The sequence below is a fragment of the Ailuropoda melanoleuca genome, chromosome 16 (genome assembly GCF_002007445.2).
Source record: "Ailuropoda melanoleuca isolate Jingjing chromosome 16, ASM200744v2, whole genome shotgun sequence".
In the NCBI taxonomy this organism is placed as follows: domain Eukaryota; kingdom Metazoa; phylum Chordata; class Mammalia; order Carnivora; family Ursidae; genus Ailuropoda; species Ailuropoda melanoleuca.
The window spans coordinates 10,102,102-10,129,067 of record NC_048233.1 but is presented as its reverse complement, the minus strand read 5'-3'; the positions used below and the strand labels follow the sequence as shown (position 1 = coordinate 10,129,067).

General features: G+C 35.9%; 2 protein-coding genes across 6 annotated transcripts in view; both read left to right on the top strand.

Moving 5' to 3' along the window:
* Nucleotides 1–1,334: 1,334 nt before the first annotated feature.
* On the top strand, nt 1,335–16,754 carry LOC105241798 (NKG2-A/NKG2-B type II integral membrane protein). 2 transcript variants are annotated; one of them, XM_034645560.1, is made up of 6 exons: nt 1,335–1,556; nt 1,970–2,047; nt 2,531–2,584; nt 3,122–3,267; nt 13,488–13,591; nt 13,828–16,754. In XM_034645560.1, the coding sequence occupies exons 1-6, from the start codon at nt 1,373–1,375 to the stop codon at nt 13,955–13,957; spliced, it is 696 nt and encodes a 231-aa protein (XP_034501451.1). In that variant the 5' UTR covers nt 1,335–1,372; the 3' UTR covers nt 13,958–16,754. The 2 variants fall into 2 exon arrangements, with proteins under 2 accessions (XP_034501451.1, XP_034501452.1); XM_034645561.1 differs by lacking the exons at nt 13,488–13,591; nt 13,828–16,754 and adding an exon at nt 9,185–11,799.
* An 8,811-nt stretch (nt 16,755–25,565) lies between these two features.
* KLRK1 (killer cell lectin like receptor K1) overlaps nt 25,566–26,966 on the top strand; it is a 14,181-nt gene continuing 12,780 nt past the window's right edge. For 2 of the 4 annotated variants that reach the window (XM_011236638.3, XM_019809433.2), the window contains exons 1-2: nt 25,741–25,860; nt 25,986–26,046. The gene's annotated coding sequence lies outside the window, so the exon portion shown is untranslated. Of the gene's footprint in view, nt 25,861–25,985; nt 26,047–26,966 lie in introns of all 4 variants that reach the window. The other 2 variants (XM_011236637.3, XM_011236635.3) reach the window with 2 other exon arrangements.

Sequence of the window (26,966 nt, the reverse complement as noted above, 5' to 3'; positions counted from 1 at the left end):
GATATAATTATACATATTATTTGATATTTAGCCCAGTCTTAAAAAATGGATTCTTAAAATGAATCCATTGAACCATAACTGTCAAACATAATTCCCCACACATTTGCTTGGGTGAATGAAAGCAATCTGATTTTCATAAAAAAGCAAGATGAGGTACCCTCTGCAAAATGCTAATCTAAACTTAACTATAAACATTCAAAAGACTTTTTAAAAAATTTGTCAAAAGGTGGCAAAAAAAAAAGATATTCCATACTGAAAGACACTTGTGTCTAATGAATTATGTTACATAGTCTAAAAGATACAAATGCTTTATATGCATTATATTTGATTTTAATTCCCATTTTCGATTAGTAAAAACTAGGTAGCTAGACACAAAGTAACTTTATAAAGGTCATACTTGGTAAATTTGAGAGCCAGGAGTAACTTCAGGTTTCACTGACTGCAGAGCTCATTGATTGAATTACGAAATTATACTTCTTTGATTTACTACAATTCTTTATAAAACTAAATCTGCCCACACTGCCTTTGACATTCATAGATCTTTCTGTGGTTTGTACCAACAGTGTTCTTCCACAAATGACCTACGGTTTTATTTATCATTTTATGATTTCATATCTTTACCATTAAATCAATTGTCAATTTCTCGTGTTATATAAGTACTTTTTAAAAATGTATTTTGGTCTTTGATTCCAGTGTTGTTCAGGTTTCCAAGAAGCTTAGCATGTCATGTAATATTTTTAAATATATAAAATCTTTCTTTAAAATCAAATGATTTCTAGAACTCCACAATTATTGAAAATAAAAATTCACTTGACAGCACTGCACTACCTTTTAGAAAGGAAATGTAAATCCCCCGATAAGTCATCTACTAGAGGAAATTTCTGTATGTGCTAAAACTAGTATCCTCAATCTTAGAGCACTCAATTTTTAACCAATATGGTTTTAAAAGTTGTCAAAAAAAGTTAGGACAGCATTTTTTGTTTTCAGTACAACATTTTAATTTTAACCCAGTTATTCTACTACCATTGAAATGTTCTGTGGAATCTGACCTTAACATTAGTAAGGACGGTATTATTCCCGGATTCCTTTCTTCTTCACTAATTTTTTGCTTCACATTTTTCCAACCGATACAATTATGTCAAACATAGAATATCATTGTAAAAACAACATATTCTATCATGAAATGCTCCTTTAAAACTCTAAAAAAATTAGTACCAGATTTAAATTGTTCAACAGCAAATGAGTACTCTCACTCACCACACACTCCACCCAGTGTGACTGTCCTAACAAACTTGTTACTGTATACACTATTCATCAAGTCCTTCAGTGGAGTCCCATTCAGCACAGTGCCTGACAATACTCAGCTGCAGAGATGAATAACCAAGGAGTTATCTATGCAGAACTCAATCAGGCTAAGGACTCAAAAAGACAGCAAAGGAAAGCTAAGGGCACTAAAAGTTCCACTTCAGTAACTGAGCAGGAAATAACCTACACAGAATTAAATCTTCAATATGCTTCTCAGGATCCTCGAAGGAACAAGAACTCCCAGTGCAAAGGTAAAACACTGAATACACACACAGTTAACTGTAGGATGATGTACTATGATGTGCACTTGGCGGGCAGGGGTGCAGAAAATGAGTAGGGAACGACCTCCTATATTTTTCATCTCTGAAGATCAGAGCTTGAACTTGCAATATAGTGTTGTAATTGATCTCTGAAGACTAACTTTGTTCCAGCCTTGTTATAATTTGTAGTCTTTACCAACATCTCATGGGGTAATAAATCTACTGCAGATGCAATGGTATATTCTGAGAGATTAAAATGGTAATTATGGGTTTGGAGTCCAGGTTTTTATCTGTGACTATCTGAGTGTCATTTTCTCTTGTATGTAAATTTCCTGAAGGATTATTTCTGCCCATCCTCTCTCAGCGTTTTCATTTCTCTTCCTACTATTTATCTCCATGTCCAGGGAAGCTCATTGCTGGGATCCTGGGAATCGTCTGCTTTGTCCTGATGTCCACTGTGGTCACAATAGCTGTTATTCACTGTAAGTGTTGGAAAGACCACAAGGGAATTTTTTCCCTAATGATCATCAGTGCCTCGAAGTATTGCATAAAATTATGGAATTTTATTATCTCATCTTAATGCATGTATACTCTAAGTGTGGAATGTTCACTCTGAATTTGTCAAAATTAGACACAGCAGAATAATTGTAGAGAGTATTACACACATGCCCAGATTTCATACCTCAAAGACAAGTTATAGCAGAGACCTTACTGAGAAATACAAATAAATTCTTGAAACTGGTTAAATCAAATACTGTAAGATATAGGGAGGTTAGTTCTTTAGGCTTTTGAAATATTTTCCCCACATCTTCGTTACTTCAGTAACTTTTTACTGGTAAATCAATTTTATTACAGAGTTTTCTCCTTCTAAATAATACGCCAAATTTCAAACTAAGAAACTCACATCATTATGATTTATTTAGTCTAATATTAAGTTTGTATGAGGATTGCTTTAACTTTTCTAGTTACCGAAGGACCAGAGCAGAACCAAACATTCCTGGAAACAAGGATCCAAAAAGGTACATCATTTTCAGAACTCTGATGTTAATATAGTTTCTATTGTTATCTCTACCTTAGGCCAGGTAAAGATGATAATATATTCTTCTGGGGAAAATAAATTAGAAAATCATCTAATAAACTTTCAGAAATAATGATTATAAGACAGTATTACTTCTGATGTAACAATCTGAAGAAATATACACTCAAATCTCCATATCCATTGTTACCCATTGCCTCAAATTTCCTCCTGCTATGACATGATAAGAGATACATCATTTTACTATTCTAAAATAGTGGTTTCATTCAGGGACTCTCAGGACATGTAGAGATGGATATTTTGGTGTGCTTGCTATACATGAACACTTAACTATGGAATGATAGGCTAACCATTCTCTGTTGAGTGTGTGTAAACATATTTTGTTCTATTTAATCCATCCTGTGTGTGTACATGGCTAAGTTACGCACACATTTGTGTATTCATATGGGAGTATGTAAATGAACTTGAATTTGTTAATCTTCAAGTTTCTTTTGGATAATATCTCATAACCTTTCTCCAGCTTATCACTGTTGTCCAAAAGAGTGGCTTACATATTCTAACAGTTGCTATTACATCAGCACTGAAAGAAAATCATGGAATGAGAGTTCAACGTCCTGTGCTGCTAAGGGCTCTACCCTGCTCTCCATAGATGATAAAGAGGACATGGTAAGATGTCAGATGTTTCCATTTTATTAAGAGCTTATCTGTTAATATTATAATATTATATTTATCAAGTTCATCTATTGGTTTGTACTTGTGTTTGTATCTGTATTTGTGTTTTCTTTGCCATTGTTTTAAACTCTGCTAATGTTCCATAGTTTGACTCTAAATATTTTATTTACATTTTATACTATTAATGTACACTTGATAATTTCCAGTCTAGCTTTTTATAGAAAACTGCTTTTATATATGCTGTTTTGCCTGAAATAAACTTTACTATTTAATTTTATCACACATCAAAGAAACTAAATATATGATAGTGAAATTGATCACAAAGTAGCTAGAACCTCATAATTACAAATCAGATCCTGAAACAGAAGTTAGAAGCGTTATGAGCCCTGCTAATTTTCACATTACGAAATATCTTTGCTTCTTTTTGGACTTTACATCAAGGGAATCATGCAGTGTGCATTTTTATATGTGTCTCCTTTCACTCTCAATGATATTTGTAATCAATCTATATTATCAGTTTGTCTTTAGTTTGTGAATTTTCACTGCTTCTATCTTATATGAATATGACATTTTAAAATCTATTCTCAGAAATTTAGTTCCTTTTTGTATGTGGGTATTATGAACAATTATTTTATTAGAGATGCTTTCCTTATCTTTTTTCACATATTGTATGTATAATAATTTACAAATAATGTATAACTATATAATATATAATACATTTAGACACATAAATATTACATTTATCATCATAAAATACAAATGTACAAATATAACATTATAAGTGTATTTATGTTTAATTATAATACACTTTTTTCTAAGGATTAGAATGAAATTGCATGGTCATAGCTATGTGTATTTTCAGTTTATTAAATTATTCCAACGTTTTTCTAATGTATTGTGTAAATACACATTTTACCAAATAGTACCTTGATCCAAAATTCAGTAGTCTCAGAAAAAAAACACAGTAAGATCTGATGCTTCTCTAACAGTACCATTTTTCTGGGCTGTGAATCATTAGGATATTCCCTTTTGTCAGAATAAGAAGCGCTCGAGTGTGTCCTTCGCCTGTTTCTCCTAGAAGGTGTTTTCTCTTCCCTTCTTAGAAGTCCTTGTCATATTTTAGATATGAGCTCTTTTTTGAGTTTAGAAGATGCAAATGCATTTGACACTGTGACTTGTATTTTTACTCCCATATTGGAGTTTCTAATCACCAAAATTTATTATTTTATTTATTTATTTATTTATTTATTTATTTATTTATTTATTTTTAAGATTTTATTTATTTATTTGAGAGAGACACACACAGAGATAGAGCAAGCATGAGCAAGGGGAGGGGCAGAAGAGAGGGAGAAGCAGACTCCCAGCTGAGCAGGGAGCCCGATAGGGGGCTGGACCCCAGGACCCTGAAATCATGACCTGAGCTGAAGTTACCCTCGTAACCAACCAAGCTACCCATGTGCCCCAATCACCAAAAATTTATTAATGTGACTCTAGTTCAATTTATCATTTGGGTGTTAGTGATTGTTTTGGACTTATTTCAGAATTTAGTCTAAATTAATGAATATAATTGCCTATGTTATTTTCTAAGATTTACTTTTTTTTCTTTATTTCTTTATTTTTTATCTCTTAAATAGGGTTTATGATCCATTGGGACTTTATTTTATCTGATGCTGTGTTTCTCATGCTGTGAGATAATAGGTTTTTGATTTGGAATAATGCACTTAGTGTCTAAAACTTTTCTGTCTTTTTAGCATGCCTTTTTTCCCATTATTTTGACTGGAGGGAAAAAAACATTTGGGGGGCTTTTTTCTGTCCCCATTGCTGTCTGTGGATTATCAACCTCTCTGCCACCAGTCTTGGACATGTGAGGGAAAGAGAAATTCCAGGGCGCTCACAGCCATCTCATTCCTGGATCTGGAGTGCCTGCTTCCGTTGGCTTTCTCATCATCTGTCTGAATGTTATGTTGTCTTGTATGTAATGTCCAGGGCTTTTAACTCTATTTGGTGGGAGGAATAGGGAAAAGTTTATCTTCTCTATCTTTCCAGAACCAGAAGCTTGATTTGTGGTGGTTTTAATTTGAATGTTCCTAAGACTAATAGTGTTGAGCATCTTTTCCTGTGCTCACTTGCCATCCATATATGTTGTTTGATGAAGTTAACTATGGAAATATTTCCGTTATATTTTTAATTTTTGTTATCGTACTTTGAGAATTCTTTATGTACCCTGGCAGCAAGTCTTCTACGAGATGTATGATCTGTAAACATTTTCTCTGAAGTCTATGATTTATCTCTTTTCCCTTCAAAGAGTAGAAATTCTCCTGATGAACTACACTTCGTCAATTTGTGCTTCTATCGATCATGTTTTTGGTGTTCTGTCTAAGAAATGTCTGCCCAACTTTAGGTCATGCATATTTTCTAATAAATCTTCTTGAAATCTTATCATTTACACTTATTTATGATCAATTTTTAGCATTTTTGTGCATAGTATAAAGTACATATTTATTAATAATATTGGATTCTCCATTCTTCCCACGATATTTGCTGAAAAGACTATACCTACTCCACTGAACGATCAGTATCTTTGTTGAAAGCTACATGCCATATATACGTTGGACCTTCTGTTTCATTGATCTCCTTATGTATTTTTATGTCAATTTCATACTTTTAGAAGTGTCCTTTTTTTTAAACATTGAGTTTATATTAGTTCTTTCCAGAGTTCTATCTATTCTAGATCTTTGCATGGATGTTTCCTACATATTTCTATCTTTCTAAAGATATTTTTTAAAATAAGAAAGAATGTTAATTTTATCAGTTGCCTTCTGCAGCAGAGAAATCACATCATTCGATCTTCTTTACTCTGCTAACATGATGTATTATGATTATGGAATCTCAAATGTAAAGCCAACATGGTATTGTTTCAAAAAATCTCCTCATGTCATAGTCCTTTATTTTTACATATTGTCAGAATCTATTTATGATTGCCACTGACATGTAATTTCCTTTTTTTTTTTTTTAGTATTCCCATCAAAATGCACGTAACACATATTTTATTTGCCCCTTTTTCTACCTTCAAGCGCTTCTTTTTGGTGATCAAGAGGCATTACATTTTTTCCTTATTTGTAAACATCTAAATATTCTGTAACTGAGCCTGAAAAGCTTCCTGAATAACAGATAAAATTGTATTAGAAGTTGTAACACACTTCTGATATTTTTATTTCTTTTTGCTTTGGTCTTCACAAGTTGTGTTTGGTAGGATTTTTTTTTTTTTAAGACATTATTTATTCATTCGAAAGAGAGAGAGACAGCCAGCAAGACAGGGAACACAGGCAGGGAGAGTGAGAGAGGAAGAAACAGGCTCCCAGCGGAGGAGCCTGATATGGGGCTCGATCCCAGGACTCCGGGATCACATCCAGAGCCGAAGGCAGATGCTTAACGACTGAGCCACCCAGGCACCCCAGATTTCTTTCAATTTTATGTCTAGTTCTAAATATGTTTGCATATTTTCAAAATATTCTCTTATGGTAATTTTATTGTGGTATAATGTGCATACAGATGGATGTAAATGGGATACATTCCAACAGATGGCTTCATTTTCAAGTGTCATCATCACACAGAATGAGAATACCAACACTGCAATATGCCACTTCCATGTTTTTAAAAAACACATTACATAAATAGAATCATACAGTATGTATTCTTTCTTTCTTGGCTCTTTCAGGAGAAGCTAAACTTGTACAATTCATCTATACAGTTGCATGAAGTTTTCAAATGTCCCAAACTCAGTTCTGTTCTTCTGTCTGACTCTACTGTAATGTATTCACCCAAACTATTGCTGATGCTCTTGGATATCTGAGTATTGATCCATTTGGCGCTACTGTGAGTTAGTCTACTATACATACTTCAGAATCAGCTTTCAGCTAAGTATATGTTTATCATTTCTTCCTTCTCTAACTTTAATTGGCTCTTGAGAGGAAAGCTACTCGGATCATGCATTTTATAACAGTCTTCCTTTTGAGTAGAAGTGACAACACTGCAAACTGTCTCTAAACACTACTTTAGTTCCCCCCTAAAGGTTTTGATATATTCTCAGTTTACTCTCTTCCAGTACAAGGTATTTTCATAGATTTCATCTTTGAACTATACATTTTTCAGAAGTGTATCACTTTTCCACGTTTGAAAATTTCCCACATTTCTTTCCGCTGTTGCTTCTAATTTATTCCTTTGTCTATTACTTTGAATATCTCCATTCTTCAAATATTTGATCCCTATTTATGACCTAGACCTCTTTCTATCTATGTCAGTTATGTCAGGCTTGTTCCTAGTGCTTTGACAGTCTTCCATAGGCCTCCTGATTTTGTGACCTGCTATTCTCTCACTACTGACAGAAGAGCTTTTAAATCTCCAACTATACTCATTGAATTGTTTATTTATCCATCCAAATTCCTCTACTTTTTTCTTAGCTATATTCTTATTTCCTTAGTAGGAGCTGTAAGTATTACAAATATATCTTTTGTTTGTTTTTATTCAGATATAATTGACATATAACATTGTATAAATTTAAGGCACACAATGTGTTCATTAGATACAGTTATGTATTAGAGTATGATTACCAAGGTAATGTTAGACAACACTTTTCTCATGTCACATATTTATCAGTTTTGTGGGAGTTGAGAACAGCTAAGATTTAGTCTCAGCAACTTTGAAGTTTATAATACAGTAATGCTGACTATAATAGCTGCTCTGTACATTAGACCTCCAGAACTTATTATCTACTAGTTGTTACTCTGTATTCTTAACCATCTCCCCAATTCCCCCACTTCCCAGCCTCTGGCAAACAACATTCTACTCTTTGCTTTTATAAGTTCAATTTTTTTTAGATTCTATATGTAAGTGAGACCATACAGTATTTGTGTATCTCCGTCTGACTTTTGTCACTTAACATAATGGCTTCCAGGTTCATCCATTTGTCACAAATGGCAAGATTTTCTTCTTTCTCATGGCTGAATAATATTTCAATGTGTATAACTATATGTGTGTGTGCTTGTGTACGTGTGTGCGTATCGTACGTTCTGTAACTATCTGCTGGCAGATACTTAGTTTCCTTCCATATATCGGCTACTGTGAACATGTTGCAATGAGAGTGGATGTGCAGATATAACTCTGAGATAATGATTTCAGTTCTTTTCAATATAAACATAAAAGTGACATAATGATTCATATGGTAGTTTTAGTTTTAGCTTCTTAAAAACCACCATACTATTTTCCATTTGGCAATACCAATTTACATTTCCTTCAAGGATTTCCTTTCCTTCACATGCTCACCAAAAGTAGTTACTTCTTATCTTTTTGGAAAAAGCAATCCTAACAAGTCTGAAGTGATATTTTATTGTGGTTTTGATTTGCACATACCTGATGATAAGTGATTTTGAGCACCTTTCACATATCTTGTGGCCTTTTTTATGTCTTCGGAACTATGTCTTCTCTGGTCCTTTGCCCATTCCCCCCCCCCTTTTTAAATTGCATTATTTTCTTTGTTTTACTGCATTCTATGAGTTCTTTACATATTTTGGGTGTTAATCCCTTATCTGATATGTAGTTGACAAATATTTTCTCCTGTTCTGGGCATCTTTTTTTTTTTTTTAATTGTTTCCCTTGCTGTTCAGAAGCTCCTTAGTTTAACATAGTCCCACTTTTCTATTTCAGTTTTTGTTGCCTATGCTTTTGGTGACGTATCCACAAAATCATTGCCTTTACCAAAATCTAGTATCTTTTTCCTTTGGCTTCTACTAGGAATTTTATATTTTTATATATTTTTGTATTACTTATTTTTGTCTTTTTGTTTCAGCTTGAAGAATTCCCTTTAGCATTTCTGCAGGACAGGTCTAATAGTTCATATTTCTTCTGACATAAGGCTTTAACCGACCACCACTGGAGTCATGTTGCTGCTCTCCTCTGACTGCCATCTAGGGAGAGTTGAAGCTTAGACACACCATCCCCTGGGATGCTGAGATAAAAGTCTTCATCTCTTCTTCATTTCTGAATGACAGCTTTGCTGAGTAAGATATTCTTTGTTGATAAGTCATTTCCATTTGATCACATTAAACATATCATCCCACTCTCTCCTGTCTCAGCCATGGGAGGGTCTTGCTGAGAGGATCCTTTTTGGTGTCTGGTACGGCATGCTGACCTCAGAGCCCTCAGAGCAGTATTGGAGCTGTCATGCAGGATCAGGCACAGATGGAACCACCATAGCGACTGTGTGTTGGAGCACAGGTTCCCTTGCTGTGGCAGCGGCACTGGGGTCTGGGGTGGAAACACGTGCACATATTCTCTGGAAACTGTACCTGAGTCTCAGGGGCTCATCATTGTGACTCTGGCTGGCTGGAGGCATGTACCAATGACACGGGTTTGGGATGACAAAGATCAGTGAGGTCTTAGGCCTGGGGGACACGGTATGGTATCAGCAAAGTCTGAGGACAGTAAGTCAAAGTTTAAACTCTGTCCCAAGGGGCAGTCACAAGATAGCAGCAGCATGATCCAGTGGAAGTTTGTTCAAGCCATGTGTCAAGACCTGGGGAGCTGAGCATAAAGCTCCAGCAGACCAGCCCCCATAACAGTTCAAGCTGTGACCTGGGAGCTGAAACTGTGCCTTGGGGTCGCAGTACAGTACCAGCAATGAGGACTCAGAGGCCTGCTATGGGACCTAGGAGATGGAGCTCAAGGCAGTAGGAGCTTGGCCCTAGCAATGATGGGTCAGAGTCTTGAGCTGCCATAGATGGAGAAAAAGGTCGAGGCACCAGCAACCTGGTGTCAACAATGGCAGTTCAGAGTCCAGGCCTGGGATGGGCTCGTGTTCAGAGCAGCAAGAGCTCCCTTTACAATGGAGACCCCGAGTCATGACATGGAACCCGATGGGTGGGGCATAATTTCCTGGAGTTTCATCCATGTTGTAGCATGTGACAGGATTTCCTTCCTTTCCAAAGCTGAATAATATTATTTTGCTATGTGTATACTATGTTTTCTTGATCCATCCATCAGTGGACATTTGGGCTGCTTCTACCCCTTGGCTCCCATGAACAATGCTGCAGTGAGCACGGGTGCACAGATGTCTATTTGAGATCTGGCTTCCAATTCTTTTATATATTTCCTATATGTGGAGCTACTGATCATATGGTAATTGTATTTTCAATTTTTTTAAGAAGCTCCATGCTGTTTTTCATATTTTCATAATGGATCAACAATTTGACTCCCAAAAACACTGTACATGTGTCCTCTTTTTCCACCTCCCACCAACACTTTTTTCTATGGCAGTATCCATCTTGAGGAATATGAAGTACCTTATAGTGGTTTTGATTTGCATCTCTCTGATGATTAGTGATCTTGAGCATCGTTCCATATGGTTTTAACCATTCATATATTTTCATTGGAAATGTCTCCATTTAATTCCTTTCCCCATTTTTAATAGGGTTACTTGATTTTTGTTGTTGTTGTTACTGACTCATATGATTCCTTATATATTTTGGATATGAATCCTTTATTTGATATATGATTTGCAAGTGTTTTTCCTACTGTCATTTCATTCTGTTGATCATGCCCTTTGAGGCACAGAAACATTTTAGGTTAACACGGCCCATCTGTCTACAATGGACTTTTCCTTTGTGGTCTTTGCTTTTGGTGTCATATCCCAGAAATCATGGCCAAATACGATGTTGTTTCCTTTTCCCCCACACTTTCTTCAAGGAATTTTATAGTTGTACATCTTGTGTTGAGGTCTTTAACCCATTTTGAGTTAATTTTGTACGTGGTGTAGATTTCATTTCAAAAGAATTTCATTCATTCAATTCAAAAGAATTTCGTTCTTTTGTATTTGACAATCAGTTTCCCAACACTGTTTGTGAAAGATACTGTCCCTTCCCTACTGAATGGTTTTGGCACCCTCATCAATAATGGTTAGACCAAATAGACATGATTTTGTGTCTGGATATATTTTAAAATTACTGTTTATATGGGGATTTAGGGCCTGAGCTTCCTGTATCTTCATCTTGCTGATGTTACCCCCTGCGATAGAGATAGCGTGCAGGGCATGCATGGATTCTGTGGTGGATAATGTGGTCTAAGGCTGCTGGAGGTGGAGGATATTATCACCCATTCCCTGCTTTTCACAATGACTGAAGTCACCCCATGATTCACTCTGTTCCCTCATGAGTATTTCTCTGTCTGTGTTTGGAAACATTCTTCAGTCATTTCATTATGATGTCTTTGTTGTGGATTTCTACGTGCCCTGTTATTAGTTTGCTAAGTCTCTGGGCTCCAGAAATATTTTTTAAATATTTAAGAAGTTGTTCATTCATTGTGCCCTAAGATTGTATTTCTCTTTTTTTTTTTTCCTGCCTCTGCTGTCTTTCTCAGTTTGTATTTAGACTTATGCTAGTTTTCTGATACTGTTTTGAATGTCTCTGAACATTGTTAACTTTTCTTTTTTCTCTTTCGTCCTATGGGATGAATAAATTCTGTCACTCCTTTGGTAACTTCATCAGTTTCATCACAAATTTTCTGTAGTCCCAACATAGTGAATTTTTCATTTGAGGTATGTATTAATAAACTCAAAATTTCTGCGGTCTATTTGCGTATAATTCTTCGTTGATAATTCCTACTTGATCTATTGCTGCAATAATATTTTCATTTAATTATTTGAACATAGTTGTCTTTATAATTTACATAGATTTTTAAATATGACTTTAAAATACTTTTTTTCAAAGAAATCTAACATCTTATCCCCATAAAGTTTCATAGACCTTATTTTCCCTTAGTATGGAAGACATTTTCCAGTTCCTCTTCATTCAGTTTTTTTTTTTTTAAGGTTTTATTTATCTACTTTAGAGAGAGAGAGAGTGAGCACATGTGAGCAGGGAGGGGCAGAGGGTGAAGGAGAAAGAATCTGAAGCAGACTGCACTGACCGCGGAGCCAGGCGGGGGCTCAGTCCCAGAACCGCAAGATCATGACTCTAGGGGAAACCAGAGTCAGACTCTAACTGACTGAGCCACCCAGGTGCCCCTCCCAGTTCCTTTTCATGATTGTTTTCTTTTGTTTTGTTATGTTTTAATTTTTTAGGTAGAATTTTTGATAATATAGTTCAGTAAGCATGCATTCTATTTTATTTTTCTTTGATTTATTGTTTTTGAAACTTGCATAAACTTCACTCCAAAATCTTCTAAGTCTGCCTGCTGGTATGTCTGCCCAGGTTTTCCAAATTCTTATTGCTTCTTAATATTTTTGAGCCACCATTCCCAGGGATTGCCCTTGTGACTTTGTAGCTTAGATGTCAACCACTAATTTTTTCAAAAGGCTGTATTCAAATACTGGAAGACAGTAGGGCTTCCACCCTCTGCCATGTGATGAGTGTGCATGTGTGTGTAAGCAGGTGTGAGTGTGGGAGGGGAGTGCTCATAATGTCACTAACAGTTCTCAAGCCTCCTTCTGTTTTTACTCTCTACTGGGTTCATCTTGGTCTCCTCTCCCTATGAGCGTATATATATATGTGTGTGTGTGTATATATATATATATATACATATTTTTTTTTTCCCATCAGCCAAGAGTGTGTAGAGAACTCATGTCAACACTTTGGTCATACTTTCCCTTACAGTATCTTCCCATTGTATTTCTGGAGGTCACAGTGCTTGATTCAAGGACCATTACCTCTGACTAGTAAACACATGAGTTTTCCTCATTCATTACCAAGCTAAATCATCACTTTGAGCTGAAAAGCCAATGGACTATTTCACTTCCTTCCCCACTGCTGATCGAGACTCCCCTGTGGCACCAGCATCAGTTGTTTTCACAGCTTCTCCAATTTGTAAAAGTACAATTCTTCTGGATCACTGAGCTACGGTGGGCAGGTGGGGAGACATGAGAGCAGTGCTGGGCAAGAACACTACTTCTTACTTGAATCCCTAGGAGTGTTTTAATAATAGATATTTCACAAATTATTATTAACCTTTGATCAATTTTTAGAACCCTGAAATTGTTACTTTTTTAAGTTTGTCCGCAGCACATACTCCTACTATGATACCTTTATAATGCCTCCAGTGTGTAACATTATATGATAATTCAAAAGGTTCTATAAAGTAAGAAAGAGTGAAATTTATTTGTTACTACAAAATTCAAATGAGTATGAGCTTTTATGTGACTTCTAATAAAATTTACTTTCTCATAGTGTTTCCTGGATGCCTTCATTCATTCATCATGGATAACAGTCAACCAGAGAAGAAATTGTAATTCATCAGTGAGGCTCAAATGCTCACCTTTCTTTCCCAAAGAGTAAGTTTCTTGAGCACATTTATATTTCGTGCCTTAAAAGAATTAATCTTACAAAGAAAAACAGCAATATGTGAACAACTATATAAACACAATTGTTCAAGTGTTTCTATAGAAAAATTTTATGGGAAATATTCAGATTTAGATTCGTAACTATTAGTCAAAATAAATTGTTTATTCATCAGAATATTATGTTATATATTGCTAAGATTAATGAGATATAATTCTCTGTATTTCAGGTTTTCGGTATCTTCAGAGAGTGACAAGGATTGCCCATTTATTGATACTGTGTCACACAGATGTTTTTTTGACTCCTGTTTAGAAACGAAAACATATGTTTGTAAGCATGAGGCATATTTAGGTACTTAATTTCGGTATAATGCTATCTCACCATCTTAAAAAAACATGTCTCTCATTTCTTTAAAACCCAATTATTTTCCCAGAATATTTTTCAGATATTATGTTTTAGAGCGATTTTAGATTGCCAATAAAATTAAGAGGAGTACAGAGCTCTCCTGTATTGCTCCTGGCTGTACACGTGCACGGCCTCTCCCATCATCAGCATCACTCGCGGGAACGGATCATTTGTGACAAGGATGACCCTGCAACGATGTGTCATGATCACACAAAGTCCAAAGCGTACCTGAGGCTTCACCCTTGGTGTCATAGAACTGTTTTTCAATCTTACTTTTATTCATGTAAAAAATATATACTCAGGTACCTATTATACATTTCTTAAGCTTTTGTTATTCATTAAATCATAAATCACAAATTATAATATCAAGCACTGTTACTACAAAGTCCTCACTAAGGTGACTAATTCCACTCATATTTCCAGATGAGTTGATTTCTCAGAGCCCCTGACAGGACTGCAAATGACACCCCCGGGTGACAAGGTTATCAGTCAGAATTGAGTCAGGAGACAGAAACCAGGAGAAGTTCGATGTAAACAATTATTATCTATTTGTAAGGGAAAGCCTACTAAGAGGAAAGGCTGCTAAGATAAGGAAAGTTATAAGAATACCTTAGAGTGAAAGGAGAGTATCCATAGGAGAGATCACTGGGAAGCCTGGTCTACTCTCTGAAGATGGGATTTAGATGTCATTGAAGATAATGCGGCTACACACAGCTTCATTGCAGATGTGCTCACAGCAATCCGCCTGGGACAGAGCAGCTCCACGGCCCACAGGCTGAAGGTGGTGAGTGTGGATCTCAGGTTGTGACTGGCAGGCGGGAAGAACCCCTGCCAGACTATTGGGAGGCACAGAGCAGAGGGCTGGAAGTTGTGAATGGTTCTGGCCAAAAACTTGCTGAAGGCTGAATACACAGGACTTCCCGCATTCATGCCCCTGGCAGCCAAACACCCTGAAAACACCATGAAACCAGGAAGAAGAACCCTTTCCGTTGCTGTGTCTCTCCATTGCCTTCTACTGACACAACTCAACTTCGTGTGAGGTGACAAGGAAGAGAAGTTTATAGCACCTAGCTCCATTACCTGAGAACAGGGCACTGAGGGATCCATTTGGAGCCAATTGTACTAAATTGTTAACAGGCACTCAGGGAATGTGCATGCTGAGTTACCCGAGTGGGCCTATGTTAATGACCTGGACCAGGGCCTCCTTTGGCCTCGTGCTGAGGAAGGCTGGTGGTTGGGATAGTCCACGTGGTTCTCTCAATGGCTGCGTTCAGCAGTGCACTGTTATTTAGTCAGTGGTTCCCAACCTTTGTGTAATGCAATTTTTCTAACTTATGAAGTGTACTCTTTACAGTCATGAAATTATGGGTGGTGTAAACAAACGACCTGGTATAGATGATAGGAAAACAACATGCTTAGACTTACTTTAGAACAAAATGCTATCTTTAAAATCCTAATCTTTTCCCTCAGAATGGTGTTGAGCATGAATGCAATGTAGCTTTTGATGGCTTTTGATGGACAGCTCTGTGCCAAAGGAGTGGAAGTGGCTGCCAAGGTCCTAAAGTTCAAGTTTCACACCCTTGCTACGGGCAAACAGATAGTAAATATAATTAGTTGGAAGGTGAAGGGGAGGACTTGAGTCTTTGATATGTCTGGACCAACCATTTTGGGGCTTACAGGCCACTATAATGGATGGCTTGCTTGGGGTGCTGAGTTTGAAGACCTTTTCATGTAAAGGTGTGAAGAGTTGGGCAGCTTACAAGGCCTGCAACAGGGAGTTTTAAGGCAAGGAAGACTGGTCAATCTGAAGATTTAGAGGGCATTTATGAGAGCAGCAATCCAGTTATGAGAGCAGCTTACCAGTTGAAAGACAACTGAATAGACTCATAGGATAGAATATCAAATCTTCAATTTCAATAAATTTTTATAAACAACAACAACAAAAAACAAACAGAAAAAAATAGGCACTCAGGGTTATCATGCAACAACCACAGGATTGCTAAGTAAGAGCCATTTGCATCCGTCCCACGTCCTCAGAGAATGGAACCAACATCTATCTTCTGAATCTGTTTCAGTGCAGCATTATTAATGATTAGTTTCTTTTTTTTTTGGCAAAGATTCGTATTTTCATTTGATAATAACCAGTGTTTTTTGATACATTTTTTTTGTTTGTTTTTTTCCTTGCTTGGATTACAGATGGTTTGGAAGATACCCTGTTTTATTAAATTCTCCATGTCCCCTACTTTTGCCACTCTTCACTGCAATGCTTAGAAAAACACTTTAATGGAAAAATTTTTAAATAACAAAGAAAACAGGAATTAAAAATATAAGGATACTTGTGTGGGTCAAACAGCTGGGTATTGACAGAATTTTGGAAAGCCTTTAGTAATATGATGATAATTCAGAGATATTTCTACCCTAGTTCATTCACAAGAAGGAAAGAGCTTACATTTGATTATAACTTGCAAGATAGCTTAAGTGTTTCATATACATTTATCTCTTTGAATATAGCCTTGTTCTTTATATTCTCTATATTTATTCCCTAAACTCATCTAGAGAAATTATATGAATATTCAAGTTTAATTTCATATAATATGTAAATAGCAGCTGTAACTACTGGAGTTGTGTTACAAACTGCCCAAGATTGCATTGACATTTAAAAATAATTTAAAGGTACCTGGGTGGCTCAGTCGGTTAAACATCTGCCTTCAGCTTAGGCCATGATCCTGGGATCCTGGGATTGACCCCCGCGTCAGGCTCCCTACTCAGTGGGGAGTCCGCTTCTCTCTCCTCCCCTCCCCCACTGTGCGCTCACTCTCTGTCTCTCAAAAATAAATAAAATCTTTAAAAAATTATTTTAAAATAATTTAAATTTATTTTTCATTCAACCATTTATAGTTTGGGGGTGTTTCAGATGATGTAGGCTGGACATATATGAACTCAACTCCAGACTACAGATTCATTTCAGATCTTTTTTATGTATTTTATTCTTAGAAGAGTGAGATACCTGGTATATGACCTTTTCTAACAGAGATTAGTAGCTTTCAGAGGAGGCAGTAGATATGGGCTTCTTAATGCCTGGGCCCCGAACTTGTAAGATGTCACTTTCTCACTCACATCATATGATGAAAAGAAGTCACATGACCAAACCTACCATTAATTGTCTGCAAAGTCTATTTTTTTCAAAATGGTCAGATGGAAGAAATGTAGATCACTGCAATATAACCTAATCTACCATAATAGCCACAGGAATAGTTTTCTCATTATAGTTTATGAGATAGATGTTTGTTTATAAAAAACAATATTGGAAAATAGTTTAAAAGCTTAGTTATTTTTTTAACTTCCCATCTAGTTTTTTGTTTTTTTTGTTTTTTTTTTTTGTCCTCTATGCCAAATATTCTCAAAAGGTAGTTTTGTTTAGTGGTAAACATCATCATACAGATGCTTTCACCAGGGTCCTTAATCCATGTAAAAATAGGGAATAAGCAGCATAAGGTAAAGTTTAAGGACACTGCCAATGAAACCAGGTCACTTCAATGTAATTTCTGAATGCACGCTCTTAGACCTGTGACTTAGTTACAGAACTGATCTGACTCAGACTCCTCTCTGGAGGAGTGGGGGGTGTTGTTTGTTTATTTTTTAAATTTTTATTATGTTATGTTAGTCACCGTACAGCACATCCTTAGTTTTTGATGTAGTGTTCCATGATTCATTGTTTGTGTATAACACCCAGTGCTCCATGCAATACGTGCCCTCCTTAATACCCATCACTGGGCTAGCCCATCCCCCCACCCCCCTCCCCTCTGAAACCCTCAGTTTGAAATAGTGTTTTATTCATAGAGTTACTTGAAGATTATTTGAAAAGCACCTCTTGGCACATAAGTATTCACTAAATCTCAGTCATTTTTACTTAAAAACTTTGTTTCAGTTTCATCATCTGACTTGAGGACCATAATTGTAGCCACCTAATAGGGTTGATCTGAGGAATAAATAATATATGTCTAAAGATCTTTAAAATGAAGTGAAACCACATTGAGTTCTTGGTATATGTCCTCTTTTCTTAATTTGCTTCCCTAATATTTAATAAACTCTGATTCTGAGAAGATCCAAAGTCTAAAACTTCATCTTCCTCTTTTCACCTATCCAAATCTCTATTGTTTCAATGTATTAATTCAATGTGGCACCAAAAATATCTTCTGATTTAACCAATTTAATCATATACATCAAACATATTTGCATTTTAAAAAAGGTTTTTGAGAAATTCAACACATCATGTATGGACACTAAACAAGAGTGATTTTTTACTTGACATGCATTCCCATTTTGAAAATCAAGTCACTATTACTGTTCTTTTTCTCAGTGATGAAGAAACCTTGTTCCTCCCACTGTGTTTTGTTTTGGACATATTTAAAGGCTATCTTTTTTTGCAATTGAAGAAATTTGAAAGGGATTGTCAAGGTGTGACAAGATAGCCTGTTTTGTTCCTGGATTTGGGGAACCTGCAGGGTCCTGGGGAAAGAAGACACTGAAATGCCCTTTTCCTTCCAATGTTGGAGCATCCCATCCACACGTATGCACTTTTACTATTGAAANGAGGAGAACATAGGCAACAACTTCTATGACATCGGCCAGAGCAACCTTTTTCACGACACATCGCCAAAGGCAAGAGAAATAAAAGATAAAATGAACTTATGGGACTTTATCAGGATAAAGAGCTTCTGCACAGCCAAGGAAACAGTCAAAAAAACTAAGAGACAGCCCACGGAATGGGAGAATATATTTGCAAAGGACACCACAGATAAAGGACTGGTATCCAAGATCTACAAAGAACTTCTCAAACTCAATACACGAGAAACAAATAAACAAATCATAAAATGGGCAGAAGATATGAACAGACACTTTTCCAATGAAGACATACAAATGGCTAACAGACACATGAAAAAATGTTCAAAATCATTAGCCATCAGGGAAATTCAAATCAAAACCACACTAAGATACCACCTTACGCCAGTTAGAATGGCAAAAATTGACAAGGCAAGAAACAACAATTGCTGGAGAGGATGTGGAGAAAGGGGAATCCCACCTACATTGTTGGTAGGAATGCAAGTTGGTACAGCCACTCTGGAAAACAGTGTGGAGGTCCCTTAAATAGTTAAAAATTGAGCTACCCTATGACCCAGCCTTTGCACTACTGGGTATTTACCCCANACCCCAAAGATACAGACGTAGTGCTTAATACATTCTGATGTGGAACACCCCAATTTTCTCCCAAAATAAATTTTTACCTATCTAAACACGTGCATAAAAATGTGTCTTAAGTCTTACATGTCCCCATGAAAAGTCATGGGAATTATTTGGTAGAGTGAGCTTGATTTAGGGGTTCCACCAAAAGCACTGAAGATATATAAATGGGGAACAATATTAGGAAGGTGTTAATCAAGAGTGAATTCAGAATAGAAAGAGTCACAGAGAAGTCAGGGAAATGGTAGTTTTCTCTGTGTCTAACTTCTTGAGAATATACATTAAGTGTTCAATATAATGGGTGTATGAGTTAAACAGTACTCATTTCAGTACTAAATTCAGAGGAAGATAGCACTCTTTTATAAAAATTTACATTGTTGGAGCAGACCAGAAAGTGTGTTCTTTGCAGGTACTCAATTCCAGAGAAAATACAAAAAGGACAGAGTTGTGTCTGTTCAATCTCATGTACCAAATTTACTAATGTAAAACTCTTGTTTCTTGGTTTTAATGGGTGTAAACTTATGGATAAAATAAGACTTCAGCATTTAAAAAGTATTGTTTCTGCCCTACATTTTATGAGGCTTTTCCCTTAACACAACCTATGTTTCTTTGTGGTTCCTCCTAAGGCAACATGTAAATATCTAGCTCTTTTCCCCCTCAAATGCTCTGGATTGGATAAGTATAATAATGCAATCTCAGAGGGAAGCAAAAATAATTTTTAAAAGAGATCCATGTGATAGCATCAAAAGTTATGACACATGTCTTTAGGGTCTTACAAGAAGGAAACATTTGGCAGAAAAATATTGGAAGAAATAATGGCTGCAGCTATTCCCAAATTTCTTGAAAAACACAAAGTTAAATTCAGGAAGCCCAGCAAAACCCAAATAAGTTAAATAAAAACCAACTTATGAGTGGATGCATTAAACTCAAACTTCTGAAAGAGATCAAAAGAAAATCTTAAAAACAACCAGGGAATAATGACACCTAGGTACCCAAGAATTCATTATAAGTAATGAAAATAGGAAATAATGGAATATTCTTCTCAAGAAAAAAAATCTGCCAACCCAGAATTCAATATCATTGATAGTCTTCCACAATGAAGATAAATTAAGACATTTTTTTTAAAGATTTTATTTATTTATTCGACAGAGATAGAGACAGCCAGTGAGAGAGGGAACACAAGCAGGGGGAGTGGGAGAGGAAGAAGCAGGCTCATGGCGGAGGAGCCTGATGTGGGGCTCGATCCCATAATGCCGGGATCACGCCCTGAGCCGAAGGCAGACGCTTAACCACTGTGCCACCCAGGCGCCCCCAAATTAAGACATTTTCAAACACTACTGGGAACATCCATCACCAGCAAGCCTGCATTGCAAGAGATGCTAAAGAAAGGAAATTCTTCAGGGTTATGAGTAGTAGTTATAAGCTAGAAAATTGGGCATTTAGGAAGGTAGGAAGAAAATGAAAATTATAAATATCTGAGTAAATTTGAAAGAAAATCTTCTGTTAATTTCTTTGTGGTATGCATGACTATTCAACGCAGAGTTTGCAACAGTGTCTTGCAGTCTTTGCAATGTATGTAGGATGTAATATATATGACAATGACACCATAATGGCTAGGGAGGTGATCAACAAGCCTGTTTGGTACAAAATTTCTTAAGTTGTAGAAACTTAACTCTAACAAGACTATGAAAAGTTAAGAGCGTGTACTGTAATCTTCAGAACAATCACTAAAAATATAATGTAAACAGAGGTAGCCTAGAAGCCAATATATTCATTGAAATGGAATTCTAAAAAATATTCATATAATCCTGAAGAAGGCAGGCATAGAAGACACAAAAACAAAACAAATTATGAATCAGGAATAATTTAATTTTGAAGTTAACACTTATGCAATATGAAAGACTAAAAATAACTAAGAAAATAGTTCTTCTATTTCAAACTCTTACTTTGTTTATTCTCACCGTAAAGTATGTGTTGCCTGGATAAGTTAGTATTCCTAGGGATATTCAGTTTAGGTTCCCTTCACCCAATACAGATGTAACTAACACTTTCTGACCACAAAAAATGCTTTTAGAAACAGGACAGATGGTAACCACAGTTGTGGTGAGCACAGTGTTATGTGCAAACTTGCCAAATCACTGTTTTACACCCAAAGCTAACCTAACATTGTGTGTCAGCTATACTCAAATAACAAAAACAAACAAAAATCTTATGTTTGTTATTTTTAAGTCTCCAAGTATGTGGTAGTGCATAAAATCATCAAAACACTAACCTTTCATCCACAGTCACCATCATCATCGTCTTAATCATCATCATCAGAATAAGACAAAATTCCTTGCCCGTAGGGTTTATTATATGCAAAATTTTTTTCTCAGAGCCCAGGGATCATTGTCTCCAAAGATAATAGCAGACCTAATGATATCCGAAAAAAGGAAAATAACCTGACTTACCCTTTTTAGGGTGACTGCTATTTTTAAATGCTAATTGCTCATTTTGCTAGATATATAATCTTAACATTTTTGGAAGAAATCTTCTTTATACAGCTAAATGTGATAAGTACATTTACATATCAGGGATAAAATAAACCTCTAATATTATCTCCTCTTGGATATGTTGCTTTTTTTTTTTTTTTTTCAAAGTTTAGAAATGTAAAAGGTTTCAATTTAACTGACCAGGCCATATTTAAAGGACTTTACTTGCACATTCAGAATCCATGAATTGTCCTTTTCCTTTTGATCTCTATATGTTGGGAGCCCTGATAATACATTGAGTATGGGACATTTCTAATGACATAACTTCTACATTCCTCTGGATTTACAATTTTAGTCCCAACACTGGCTGTTTTGATTGTTTTTGGTTTGGGAAATATTTATATCTAACAAATCTGTGTCCTAAGGAAGGTTTTTGTAACACTTCCGCAAGTTTTGTAACTGGAATAGTCATCCTCGGCAAATTCCTCAACTGAAAGCAATACTGATGCTTATAGGGACGCATGAGTGGCTCAGTTGGTTAAATGTCTGCCTTCAGCTCAGGTCATGATTCCAGGGTCCTGGGATTGAGCCCTGTGTAGTCAGGCTTCCTACTCAGCAGGAATAGATAAATAGATAAATTAAGCCTTTAAAAAAATACTGATACTTATAGTGTAGTCTAGAGACCAGACAACTCCTCCATGTATTCCTGACAATGTCCTTCCACAGGTTTTCAATTGTCTAGGCCTTGCTAGCAATTATTTCTGATATATATATATTAGTTGGCCCTTGAACAATGTGGGCATTAGGGGCGCTGAACCATCTGCAGTCAAAATTCCTCATGGAACTTTTGATTAGCCCCCAAATTAACGACTAATAATCTACTGTCAACTAGAAACCTTACTAATAACATAAACAGTCAATTAACATATATTTTGTATCTTATATGTATTATATATTGCATTCTTACAATAAATTAAGCTAGAAAAAAGAAAATATTAAGAAAATTATAAACATATCAGTCAAGAAGGGTGAGGTTATCATGTAGTTAACAAATAATTCCCAAATATTGGGTCTTATTACACCAACAAAAATTATATCTGCAGCAAGAGAACTTAATTTCTTACTTATACCATATGCCTCTCACCCAGATCACCTTCACCCCTGGATGAAGTTTCCTTAAGTAGCCTCTATCTGGAACATCACTGGTTCTTGGGTCAGAGAGAAAGGAGCTACAGAAAGCCGTGAACTTGCCTCCTAGTAGTTTATCTCAGAAGTGCCCAACTTGTGCTCAACAGGGTGAAGATATATAATCCTCTCATCAGCTTAAAGGTAAAAGGTAATGGGTAATTGGATGCTTAAGACTATTGCCAGAGTAAGAATTTAAATACCTTTAATTTTACTTTAAGATGATCGAGGCTATGTGGCCTTTTTGAAACTTAACAAAATAAAAATCAATAGATTGCACCCTGTTTTTATGACTCTAAGAGAAGGGCACTCAGAAATGTGATTTGTGGCATAGGAGATACCAGACTGTGTGCTAAGTGTGCTGAAGAAGGTTGTGTACCACCAGTATGACCAGCTGCAGGAAGAATGGAAATCCCATAAGGCAGAATATAGGATATCCTTATACTCTGTCCAGCAACATTGTTCCTCCCACAGTTTCAATATTGCCAGAGGTAAACTTCTTGTATGTTATCTGAATTGATTAACAAAGTAATACAAAGACAAATTTATGGCAAAAATATTGCTCAACTTTAAAGTACCGATCATCAGTATAGACAAATAAGATTACTAAACTTTTTAAGAGAAAATCACCAAATGATCAGAACTCTCAACAGAAAATTAATTGATCAAAGACAAAATTTCCAGATAAAAGTAATCAGACTTCCAAGAATGATCTTGAGAAAATGATGGCTTTTGTGTATATAGTTAAATCTCTCTTCATCTCAACTGGTGCTACACAAAACAAACAAACAAACAAACAAAAACACAAAAACAAACAAAAAACTAGAACGGGGTGCTGGGGTAGCTCAGAAGGTTCAGCGGGGAACGCTTGATTTCAGCACAAGTTATGACCTCAGCGTCCTGGGATCAAACACTGCCTCTTCTCCAAGCTCAGCGGGGAGTCTGCTCAGGGATTCTCTCTCGTTCTCCCTCTGCCCCTCCCCACCCCCCCCCCGTTCGCCCTCTCTCCCTTTCTCTAAAATACACAAATATTAAAAAAAAAAAAAAACCTAAAATAAGCTGTAGGGTAATGATTAAAGAGTTTACATCTGAATCCCTCTCCCCTCAGAAATATTCAGCATAAATAAGAAACAGAGAATAAGAAACAAGGTATAGGGGAAGGGAAATGTCCTTAAAACTATCAGGAAGATTGATATTTTGTGATGATTGTGATGAAATTTGAAAAAATCAAAACATAGCATTTAGAAGTAAGGTGCAGAAGTTATAAATGGCGTCTTATCCTTTTTTTTTTTTTCATGAATGCAGAGATTACCACTGTGGCAGGAAATGTAAGGTTAAATGGAAGACAAATAAACAACCAATCAAAGAAAAATAAGTAAGATGCTAATAGAAATTTGAAATCATCTGATTTGTAAGTCATGCTTGCGATTTACTTGAGAACAATTTTGAAAAGAGTTGCTATTTATATAGCTGTTTATTCACAAATTCTAAGTAATAACACAGGGAAAAAATATTTTCTGTCCCATTGTATATAAATTTATATTAAACAAATAAAAAATTAAGTCTCCTAGCATGGGATAAGAAATTGATATAATGAAAATATTTGTGAATAAAATGGTATCTCAGAATTGCTTATTTTTAGAATTACGGAAAGTTTTATCTGAGATGGGGCCAATAAATTATCCATTAAGAGCTCAAAAAACTGTGCCAAACGACATTAGTTAGTTGCCAAGATGGGGACCTGTTCTCCCTCCCCTCTCACCAAAGCATGCATTCAAGAATTTTGAATCCCCGCCTTGTATTCGTTCTATTACAATGTACTAGTTGACATTATTATGACATTATATGTGTTTTGCCCACTACATAAGCCCTCACTGAATGTTCTGCATAGATGTTTAGTTTCTGAATAAGGATGTTTGCAGATTTTTTACTTTAAAATAAATGCCAGGACTGTTAACATACAGTGTTATATTAGTTTCAAGTGTGTAATATAGTGATTCACCAATTCTGTATATTACTCAGTGCTTCTTGTGATGAGTGTATTCTTAATCCCCTTCACCTATTTCATCCATCCCCCCACCCACCTCCCCTCTGGTAACTGTCAGTTTGTTCTCTACGTTGCAGACTTTTTCCTTCAATATGTCCATCCACATCCAGACTCAGATCTATTTCTCTGTCTTGTTTATTTACCTTCTTGCTCTTGTGAACTTTAGAAGCTGTCTTTGAACATGTTTCTTACCAATTCAAACATATTTACAGAAAAGGTGAGACTACAAAAGTTCCATTGGGTCCTAACCACAGACCTTTTACTTTCATTTCTGGGCAACTGCCCACTATATACTTCTGACCACATCCAGGTTCAGAGTCACAGCTTCAAGTGAGCATCCTGCCCCAGAGGACTTTTTCTCGCCACAAAGTTGCACTGTGGCCTCAACACCTCCTCCCGTTAGGGTACACAGGAAGAGCTTAATATGCACTCAGGCTATGTGAGCCCATGAACTACAGTGTAGCATACTGGCCAAGAAGGCCAGTTGATTAGGTCTTGGTGGGTGGTTATTCTCGTATAACAAAAGTAGCTTCTAAATAGTTTGTTCAAGTGGTGGTGGGTGTTTTTAAATGACTTGAACCCAGGCTGTTTGCAAAGCATTGTAACTTTCTTTCCCTAATAGTTTTAAGAGGTCGGGTAAATATGCCCATGTGAAGCTCATACATTTATTTTTTGTACCAAATGATCATTTCTAAATAAATTTCTGTTGGTTTTGTTGGTTTTTTTCATGTATTAGAAAGTATGTTTTCTGAAAATTACATCACATCCTTTTGTAATTTTATGTAACACCAAGGCATCACTAATGCCGGCAAATCCTCAATAGATGTTCTAACATGACAGATGCACAGTGGGTATGCGCTCAGCATCAAGGAAGAAATTGGAATGTCTGCATTTATATTATTTCTTTATACAAGTAAGTTTTTTTTTTTAACTCTTCCCCTCCCTTTTATTTATTTATTTATTTTATTTCACCATCCTGGACTCACTTTAGAATATGCCTCTTTAAGAATCCTGTCTTCACTCTGTCCGTTTGTTTAGGAGCCTTTATATATAACACCAGAGCTTCCGTGCCTAGCTTCTCATGAAACTGAACTCACAGGTATGTTTTTATAACTTCCTCACAGGGCTAAAAATTCCTATTTGAACAAAATGAAATGAGTAGACTAATTAGATGCTGTGTGTATCATATTCCTACCTCTTCTTCTCGATCTTTATTTAAGAGACACACAATTTGATTAACTCTCATGCTACTAATGTAAAAATGACACTTCAGACAAATGTGATTTAGATTTCCCCCTAAAAAGCCCACATTTGAGCATCCATTCATTTCCTTTCATAAACCAATTGTACAATTGTGATTGTAAGAAAATATCAGCTTACATTTCCTAATTATAGATCTAACTTTATGTATAATAGTCAATGGAAAATGTCGATTACCTGAAAAGACTATCGATATGAGAATGTCAGAATATAACATTCTTCTTCTTTTCTCCAACTTGCTCTATATTCACTTATCTTGTTTATTCTTGAACTTGTTTCATAGTTATTTGTGCATTTTCCATCACGTGCTCTAAAATATAAACTCCAAGAGGGCAGGAAATTTTGTTGGGATTGTTTACTTCAGCATTCCCAAGGCCTAGAAAAGTGCCTGGCAAATAGTAGTCACTAATAAAAGTGTGTTGAGCAAACTTGTTTATTGTCCAACCCTGAAACATATGACCACATATAGCTTGACTTCCTTCCTGACTATAGCTTTAGGAATTTTGAGTTTAGTAACTTTACGTTTCTTAAAATTTTATGTATTTTTTTAATTATCTTACTTTATATTTTTCCCCAATATTCTGAATAAATGAATATAAATAAAATGCATCCTGAGTCAATATTATTAATTGGTATCAACTCTCATACATTTACTTCTTTCTCTCTCTCTCTCTTTTTATTTAGAGAGGATGAGAGTGCAAGCAGGGAAGGGAGGGGCAGAGGGAGAGAGAAAGAGAGAGGGAATCTTTTTTTTTTTTT

Bases quoted from the DNA above. Each gene is read 5' to 3' on its own strand.
- LOC105241798 (XM_034645560.1), top strand. From the start codon at position 1,373: ATGAATAACCAAGGAGTTATCTATGCAGAACTCAATCAGGCTAAGGAC. The intron at 3,268-13,487 runs GTAAGATGTCAG...ACTTTCTCATAG, and splicing joins TAGATGATAAAGAGGACATG to TGTTTCCTGGATGCCTTCAT. The intron at 13,592-13,827 runs GTAAGTTTCTTG...TCTGTATTTCAG, and splicing joins TCACCTTTCTTTCCCAAAGA to GTTTTCGGTATCTTCAGAGA.